This window comes from Formica exsecta, unplaced genomic scaffold (genome assembly GCF_003651465.1).
Source record: "Formica exsecta isolate Colony F162 unplaced genomic scaffold, ASM365146v1 scaffold247, whole genome shotgun sequence".
NCBI lineage: Eukaryota > Metazoa > Arthropoda > Insecta > Hymenoptera > Formicidae > Formica > Formica exsecta.
Window position 1 is genome coordinate 399,186 of NW_021849743.1, and position 8,957 is coordinate 408,142.

At 35.6% G+C, this 8,957-nt stretch overlaps 2 protein-coding genes across 5 annotated transcripts in view; one reads left to right on the top strand and one right to left on the bottom strand.

Moving 5' to 3' along the window:
- Window positions 1–13: 13 nt before the first annotated feature.
- Window positions 14–5,276, top strand: LOC115236426 (transient receptor potential cation channel protein painless-like). Of its 3 annotated transcripts, none has more exons than XM_029808875.1 (3): window positions 14–121; window positions 1,579–2,676; window positions 2,792–5,276. In XM_029808875.1, exons 2-3 carry the CDS (start codon window positions 1,584–1,586, stop codon window positions 4,390–4,392), a joined length of 2,694 nt encoding a protein of 897 aa, XP_029664735.1. In that variant the 5' UTR covers window positions 14–121; window positions 1,579–1,583; the 3' UTR covers window positions 4,393–5,276. The 3 variants fall into 3 exon arrangements, with proteins under 3 accessions (XP_029664735.1, XP_029664736.1, XP_029664734.1); XM_029808876.1 differs by lacking the exon at window positions 14–121 and adding an exon at window positions 125–179; XM_029808874.1 differs by lacking the exon at window positions 14–121 and adding an exon at window positions 324–530.
- The window catches only part of LOC115236427 (gamma-tubulin complex component 2-like), a 7,091-nt gene continuing 2,620 nt past the window's right edge, over window positions 4,487–8,957 (bottom strand). Inside the window, exons 10-17 of one of the 2 annotated variants that reach the window (XM_029808877.1) lie at window positions 8,666–8,859; window positions 8,346–8,556; window positions 8,076–8,244; window positions 7,826–8,000; window positions 7,582–7,725; window positions 7,086–7,163; window positions 5,718–5,878; window positions 4,487–5,090 (exon numbers count right to left, since the gene is read on the bottom strand). In XM_029808877.1, coding sequence (XP_029664737.1) covers window positions 5,006–5,090; window positions 5,718–5,878; window positions 7,086–7,163; window positions 7,582–7,725; window positions 7,826–8,000; window positions 8,076–8,244; window positions 8,346–8,556; window positions 8,666–8,859 — 1,217 coding nt within the window. In that variant the 3' untranslated portion in view covers window positions 4,487–5,005. The remainder of the gene's footprint in view (window positions 5,091–5,717; window positions 5,879–7,085; window positions 7,164–7,581; window positions 7,726–7,825; window positions 8,001–8,075; window positions 8,245–8,345; window positions 8,557–8,665; window positions 8,860–8,957) is intronic. The other variant, XM_029808878.1, reaches the window with a different exon arrangement.

Genomic DNA, 8,957 nt, shown 5'->3' on the forward strand with positions numbered 1-8,957 from the left:
CTCCCTCCTCGTCGCCGACGTTGCGAAGCGAGCGGGTCTGGTCAGCAGAGTTGGAGCTCGACGGGTCTGGCTAGATGTTGAAGCACGAAGAATGTCCAGTTATACGCATTATTAATCGCAGGTGCGTCAGTTTATTAATCCACTGCGTATGCGATGTGTTCGCGCCGATGTGTCGTGAGGTATAAGCGTATGCGATGCAATCGCGAGTGTAGGATGTTCTCTTCTCGAGAGGATCCAGAAATCTCCTTTTTGTAAGAGGAGAATGCTAGATTGCTCTTTTTCATCTTGTTTGTGCAGCCTCCCGATGTGCGACACTTGAGTGCGCTTCTGTATTAAATATAACAAATCGAGAGAAAAAGATTTTGAAAAAAAATTAGTGAAAAATGTCGTCTGTGCAGAACAATAGATATTATACAGAGTATCCTGATCGATCGATTTTTAATAAATCCATGAATATTGTTCGAAATTATACGTTAATGATTTCGCAAGAAATATTTCACATGAGGAATAAAGAGAATTTCTATTAAAAGGTATGCCAAAAGCAATATCTCATCGATTAGTCATCGATCTTATTCTAATCACTTTTGACCTGTTGTATTCCTAAACTTTACGCATAAGAGCTGTTAAATTAAAATAAGATTTAATAAATAATTATAATTAATTATAATTAATTATATCTTCTGAATTCTTTCCCTGCGTTTTTCAAATCGATCGAATAAAGCGAGAATTATTCTGTTGACAATTCTACGCGCATGTTTCGAACTTAAATTAATTGTAAACGACAGGAAGCGCTCATCCGGACAGTACCTTTATCGCGAGGCTAAAAGCATTCCGCAGTTGGAAACCCGATCGGGTCTATTGTCGAGCGATAAGTGAAAATGTCGGTGGAGCGAGAACTCTTTTGTGCTCCTGCTACTGAAATAATGCGGATGAAACGCTTAATTGGCACTCTAATAAATCGTGCCGATGAGATCACGATCGGGGCCGTCATACGGCGACAGCTTTACACCCACGCATGAAACTAAACTATATTTTACAAGTGTAACGCACACATACACACAAATACATATGCATACAGACGACAATGCGTCATTTTTTGTTCCTATCCATCTGATGTTTTATGTACATGCTTCCATGAGAAGCTTCTCATGCACAAACGACGAGCGGAAGCTCGCCCGACGAAAAAGGCAATGATCCTTTTTTCGAGTAGACCAACGTTAGCAAATAAATAATGACAGCAACTATTTTCTTATATTTAGCTCCAAGGAATTTAATCTAATTGCACAAATATCACAAGAAAGAATTTTTTTTCAAAATACAATATTTATGCATATTTTTTTCATTTGTACTAATTAAAAAAAAGCTTGAAATATTTCATATGTACTAATTCAAAAAAAATATGCATTAATTTCAAATTAACAAAACTTTAATGTTTTTTAAAAAATGGTTAGCTGAAAAAACAATGCAGTTTATATATATTACATTTTCTGATGTATATATATAGGAATTAATAGAAATAAGTTACATTTTAGATATTCAATGTCAATATTCTAAGTTTAATTATATCATCAATCTTAGGCAAAATGGATTTGGAAGAGAATTTACTGCAGGAGCATCTGCTGAACGTCTACGATTCTTCCCCGACCAGCACCCAAGTTCTTTACAATCTTCTGCTGGACGCACTACGATCCAAGGATTTTCGTTCCTTCAAAAATACTGTGGAACATAGCTTGAAGAAACAGCCACCCGCTTTAAACATCAACTACGTCCATCCCAATCATTCGGAAGAGACGTGCCTTGACATAGCTAGTAGAAATGGCTTAACGGAGTTCGTAGAGTTTCTATTGCGCAAAGGAGCGAATCCAAATAGGGTGAATGAGGTGCACAATCGCGCTCCCATTCATTTCGCCACCGAAGGCGGACACGTGGATACGCTGGCAGCTTTGTTGGCGGAGCCAACGATAAATCCGAATCTCGAGGCAGGACAGCAGACGGCTTTGCATATCGCGGTACGGAAGAAGAATCTCGCATGTGCCGATCTGCTGTTAGAAAGAGGTGCCAGCGCCAGTATTCCCAATAACAAAGGCCTGACAGCCCTCCACTTGGCAGCGATGAAGGGACAGCGCGATATGGTAGAGCTGATACTAAATAAATGCCGACAGTGTCCGGACGTGGACAGTTACAGAGATTATAACCATCAAACGACGCGAGAAGTGCTTCAACAAAAGTTGCCGGAATTGTTATTGCCGCCCAAGTCCGAAAACCGAGAGGCGAACGCACACGATCTCAAGTATTACCTGATCGCTAATGATGAGACGAATTTTTTAAGGAGTCTGGAACTCGTCAAAATGGAGGTTCTTCACAGTGTGGCCGAGGATTTGCTGGAGATGGCCGCGCAACGTGATTTGCACGAGGTCGTGATGGGAATTCTGGAAAAACTCAAGGGAAGTCTCTTCAGCATAAAGCAAGCTGCGCACGTGGCTGTTGAACGGGGTAATCACGCTATTCTTCAGGAATTGCTGAACGTGGAGCCTGAAGTGGCAAATGATTTGATTTTAAATGTCTGCCTGGAGCTGGGAATGCCAGGAAAACGAGGAGTCGACAATACGTCCGATCGATTGCAGTGTATGAGGTTAATCCTGGAACAGGAAAACGTGGATGTTCGATGTACTGACAGTGAGTATATCACGACGATACCATGAATAGCACTTTCTAGATAATATACATAATTAAAGAATATTTAAGCAATATTTCAATGTAAATTCTTATTATAAAGTTCTTTTACTTACAGATAAAGGCAACACGCCACTGCATTACGCAGCCAGGGCGGGTTGTCGCGAAGCAATAACTTTGCTCCTCGAGCGAGGCAGTTACATCGGCCACATGAACAACTTCAATGTACCGCCCATCGCCGACATCCCGGTGTGCACGCTGTCGCATTACTTTGATGATTGTCTACAGACGCGAAAGGAGCGGACAAACGAATACACCATCGAATTCAATTATCGCTGTCTGATGCCGCACGACGTTCTCGCGGAACACGACAAAAGTCGTCGGACAACTTACGAGATGGAAGTGTTCAAATACATCGCTTGCAACGGCGCTCTCAAACACTTGCTGAAGCACCCGTTGCTCTCGTCCTTCCTTTTCCTTAAATGGCATAGGATACGGCACATTTTGTATGCGAATTTTGTCTTCTACGTGATCTTCTACTTTTTGCTAAACGCTTACATTCTGGGCATGACTTATGACAGTTCCGCGAATAAAAACGGAACACAGACGGTCAACAGCTCGAACGATGCTGCTCTGGAAAGTACCTTGCAAGTCGCCTGGTATCAGAACAATCTCCTGTGGGTTTTCACCACCGTGCTATTGCTGCTCTTTATCTCCCGGGAGATCCTCCAGTTCATCTCCTGTCCTTGGCGTTATCTGGGAAATTTGGGCAATTGGTTGGAAGCTGCGTTGATCGTGCTGACTTTCGCCGTGCTGTGCGGCGCGGGACCCCAGGTCAGCGCCATAGTGATCCTCCTGTCCGCGTGGGAATTGGTGATCCTGATCAGTCAGCATCCGCGCATGACCACCGGTATCGAGATGTTCCGAACAGTCTCTTTCAATTTCGCTCGCTTCCTCTTCCCATACGCGTTCCTCATCCTCGCGTTCGCTCTGGCCTTTTACACGCTCTTCAAAGACGGCGACGACACGAGCTTTCCCGATCCCGGTCGCTCGCTTTTCAAAACTGTTATCATGCTCACTGGGGAGTTTGATGCCAATGACATCCCGTTTGTCTCGCATCCCGTTTGGAGTCATATCGTATTCGTATTGTTCGTCTTCCTCATCGCCATCGTACTGTTCAATCTGCTCAATGGTCTGGCGGTCAGCGACACTGCCGAGATCCTTTGCAAGGCCGAATTGGTTGGACTCATCTCCCGAATACGTCTGATTTCCTATATCGAGGATGTGGCGGTCGGCAAATCATGCAGGCATTGTTTCTGCTGCGGAAATTCATGCCGTCTGCGATGGAATCCGTTCGGCTTCCTTGCAAGGAGGATTCTTTTGTTTCCACAATATCTAAGAGACGGCAGAATCAGCATCAAGCCGCACGATTGTCTAGACGTATACAACAACGACAGGCATTATGAGAAATACATTCGCAGCGAGTCCGTGAATCGCGACAAACGTTGGGCTACATTGAAGATGGATCCTAATATAATCAAACAAGCTAAACAAATTATCTCCAAGAAAAATCAATTGTCTGACAACGAGATGATAATGATAGCGTTGAATAAACTGCAGGAGAAACTGGCGGGGATGGAGCTCGCTTTGAATACCGTGAAGCTTGCAGTTGAGAATAATAATGTCGATAATACGGTGGATTCTGTGAGGGAGAGTTAATAAGCGGATGTATAGAAACCTATCTTTCTTTAAGTATTTTGTATCCTGTAAAAAAAAAAGAAAGAAGATTTAATTTATAAAATGACTTACTCGCTCTGAGTTCATTTTATTTTATATACTAACATTAAACACAATACACTGTTAAGTATATGTTAAATTTTATTATTATATTTTAACAGAGACGTTGACTTACCCTAAGCTGCGTGCCAATGTGCCATTAATATAATCGTAATCGAGGTATAGCGCTTATACGCTAAATATTATACAATGCGGAAATATATAAATATATCGTTGCACGTTTTATAACAAACGTTCTATCAATCAATTAGAATTATTCTATTACAATTTGTATTCTTGTAAGCAACTTTTTAGCAATATTTATAATATTATCAATTTCATCATTTTTATATAACTCTTTTAACGTTTTTAATATAATTCTAATGACAAAAAGATACATTGTCGCACGTGTATATGCGCGCGCATGTGCGCATGTATGTGTGTAAATAAGTGCGTTAGAAAATAAATAAATCTTTTTTCAAAATTTATAATTAAATTATTGTCGTAGATCTCTGCATATTTGTGAATAAATCAGCATGGACGAGATAATATATTACTAACCAGATACATCTTGCTGTACGACAGTTTTCTCTCTTCCTCGACGTACCAGAATGTCGGTGTAAAACATGTTGAAGTCAAGCCTAATATAAACGTTGTTATTAAAACGCGAAGAGATGTATAAAAATTATATATATGTTTAGCAAAAACTTATGCAATAAATATACGAAATGTTTTGCATAAAAACAGTTATATATGAACCTAACATCCGAATGTAAATTTGTCACACAAAGATAATGAAATGATGGCTAATAAGAGCAAGCTGATGACAAATAACACAGTGCCTACACACAAGACTGTCAATTTTTTTCTAATCTAAGAATCTCAATATTAGATTTTCCTATATTCCAAATCCAATGTTCTTCTCAAAATTAGAATTCTTCTCTTGCACATAAATTGTATTTAAATCGTCTTTAAATTGTATTAATTACTTTCAAATTTTTTTTAAAACAGAATTTTTTCATTTCACGTGTCATGAAACTGGCAGAAATTCTTATTAATCTATTCTTATTAATCTATTATCAGTCGAATCAATTGAAAATCTTTACTATTCATATTTTAAGAAACATCTTATAAAAATGATTTTAGTTTTTATAGTATGTGCAATGAATTTGTATCTAAGAAATTTGTATCTTTGATGGAAGTGATTTTTCTGATTCATATTCTAAAAGAATGACATTTATATTTAAAACTTATAATAGAAGACTTACCGACATAACACATTAAGTAGTTTCTCATTGTTGTTTTCGCAACCCAAATCGCAGATTCGGTCTAGAAGGCATGTCAATACTTTAGTGAATCTTTCATCTAGCGATGCAATTGTTTCCTCAAAGCTTCCTGTTCCATCTTTCGCTGTAGAAACATTCTCGATCTAGTATAAAAAATGCAGTTCGTTAGTACATTATAAATCTGAACATGTACATATTGCATAAACAGAATTAAGAAGCAATTTCTGAGATGTAACAAAAATGACATGTATTTTTATTTAATTAACAGTAGTATAATACGTAATAATGATGCTGATGAAGACTATTATTAACTAGCAGTGCTTCTTACAAAAGATTATAAAAATATAATTATTTTCTTACCAATTTTTCCTTATAAAAAAAATAGATATGAAATATAATATAAATTATTGACAAACTTAAACTATTTATAGGATGCACTAGTGTGCATCCAACCGAATTCGTTATTACCAAATTTGAAAAATAAATATGAAAATTATAGGTACAAATGCATAAGTAGAGAATTTGAGATTTCTACAAAATTTTTTAACATATATATAAATATTCCTTCTTTTCCCTCTTCACCTTCAAATACTCTACTATAAAAAGAAATAAAGGATATAAAGAAATTATTATTTCATAAATTGAGAAATAATAGAATTATGATATATATATATAATCCTAATGGAAAGGATATTTTACAATGAAAAATATATTGTAATCTCTTTTTATATATCAATCCTCTTTAAAAGCCTGAAACACTTCTTAACAGTCTTTAAGATACCAATCCAGTTTTTATCAAGTCAAAATAGCAAATATATACATTACGAGAAAAATATATAATGTGTAGTATTTTATACATATAATACACTGCTCTACACATTCTAAATTTCTCTACTTACTTCATCTTCTTCAAATATCTTTCTAGGATGCATATATAATTTATTAACAAACTTTTTTATAATTTATTCTTTCTTGACTAGTGAGAATTTAAAAAAATGACAACATTACATAATATTTAATGTACAGTCTTATACAGAGATGCATGATGCAAATGTTTAATTTCTTGTATATGTATCGACAACATTTTTCATGCAAAATAATACAATGTAGAAAGAGTGCTCACTAAACATTATTCCTCAAAGCATCTCTATATATATTTCAAAAATATCCATATTTATAGAATATTAATCATATTTCATGCAAATTGGGGATAATAAAAATGTACAACAGTCGCATGTTCTTAACGATATAATAATGACTTTTAAAAGATGCCTTATTTGCAAAGAAATACTTCATGAATCTAGAGCTACAGAGATGCATGAAAACGAGCTTAAAGCTTTGAAAGTATACCTCATATTCATAGACATCTTCCTGACAGGTACCAATCATGGATGTCAATTCAGCATCAATGTAGTAGCGGCTCATACGCTTAACATTAGCAAAATATAATTTAATAGATCAAAGTCTCTTTTACACATCATTATTTTCTTTCCCATTGCGTTTTTATCATCATTTTAACTCACTGAATGTTAATAACTTGACTTTTAAGGATAATTTTGTAAACAAGTATCATGATTCAAAGATTTGCTCAATTTCTAATTGAAAAAAATATGTATAAATTGCTAATATTTATTCTGACACGAGGGAAAGAACATGAGACCTACTCTGATACTTATTAGTGTGTATATGGAAATATATATTATGTAATAAAAAATAAAGCGCTGTAACGGATTCAAATACAATTAAAATAATGTTTGCAACTTAGAAAAAGAGATCATTGGATGTAAATTCGTACATGCAGCGGATTGTTAGAGAGAAACGCGCAAGCTCGCGACATCAGGCTTACCTGCATAAAATTGCAGAATTCTACGCAGATTGCGCAGATACCGGTGATGCAACCGAGAAGATCGGGATCCGTTAACATACACTCCTTCATATAACTGTCTTGCAAATCCTGATGTACGCTCAATACGTCATCGACATTACTGACCTGATTTTAATTATTTAACAAATTATGTAAAGATATTCAAAAACGCCAATACATATATATATATATATTTCTTAGATAACAATAAAATTGAAATCCCTACCTTGTTCATCTTATTTATAAATTTCAACCAATTTGGTTCCACAACTTCCACCATCATGTAATATTCCAAATGCTGTATACAATCGAGCATTCTTTGCCGTAATGAAAATGCCTGCCTGTAAGCTATGGCCACCTCGTGCGTAAAAGTCTTTGCTATTTTATTGCTAATCCATACCCTATGAGATAATAAATTTTCAAATTTTAATACATAACATAAAGTCCACATATTATAATTAAAACGGGATAGTTACCTGCACAATAGCCTTTCAACATATTTACAATAAAATAGATGCCTAAACAACATTTGATAACAAGCTATGGCTTTCCTATTAATAATCAGAGAAACTGGCCATTTAACGTCGTAATTGAAAACAAAAGCTTCCAAACCAGTCAAAATTTTACCTGCTTGAAAACAATATTCTGCAAGAGAGATTAATTCACTTGTCATTCATTTTCAATCTATGTTTTATATTTTATATAATCAGATACAATTAAATAAACAAAATTTTTTAATAAACTACCTTTCTCGTCTCTGGTTTGGATGGAGAGTATTCTAAACATTTGATACTGTAGATCATATGGTAGTAATTCTGGTTTCAGATCATCTTTATAAGGATCTGAATCTGCAGTTGACATTCGCAAAGCAACCTCGAGAAGAGATGCTAAACGATGCAGAACAATATCGTACATACTCTTATTCAATTCGGTTTCACACAGATTCATAAATTGAACCTATAATATAAAATTAAGGAAATTTTCGTGTATATATAAGAACTAATAAAAGCTATTCATATAAAAAAGAGCTTCCAATTCATATTTGGTAACTGAAAGTTAAACTCACCATAAAATCTCCTTGAGCAAGAAGAAAGTAACTTTTCACACTACGTAGCCTACCCATCAGATCATTTTCTTTCATGAGTACCTCTAATAATTTCCTGGCGGCTTCTGAATATGCCCTATCGATGGCAGCTATATATTTCTGCCCTTGATATTGATAGCTTAAGGGTTCTTGTTTTCCCCATTGCACTGTTTTACCTGTAAATACATGTTTTTTGTTTGTAAAATAATTACTTAAAAATAATTAATCCCCATTACATACAGTTTATTTTACTTTACATATATAATAAATATAT

Bases quoted from the DNA above. Each gene is read 5' to 3' on its own strand.
- LOC115236426 (XM_029808875.1), top strand. From the start codon at position 1,584: ATGGATTTGGAAGAGAATTTACTGCAGGAGCATCTGCTGAACGTCTAC. The intron at 2,677-2,791 runs GTGAGTATATCA...TTTTACTTACAG, and splicing joins GGATGTTCGATGTACTGACA to ATAAAGGCAACACGCCACTG.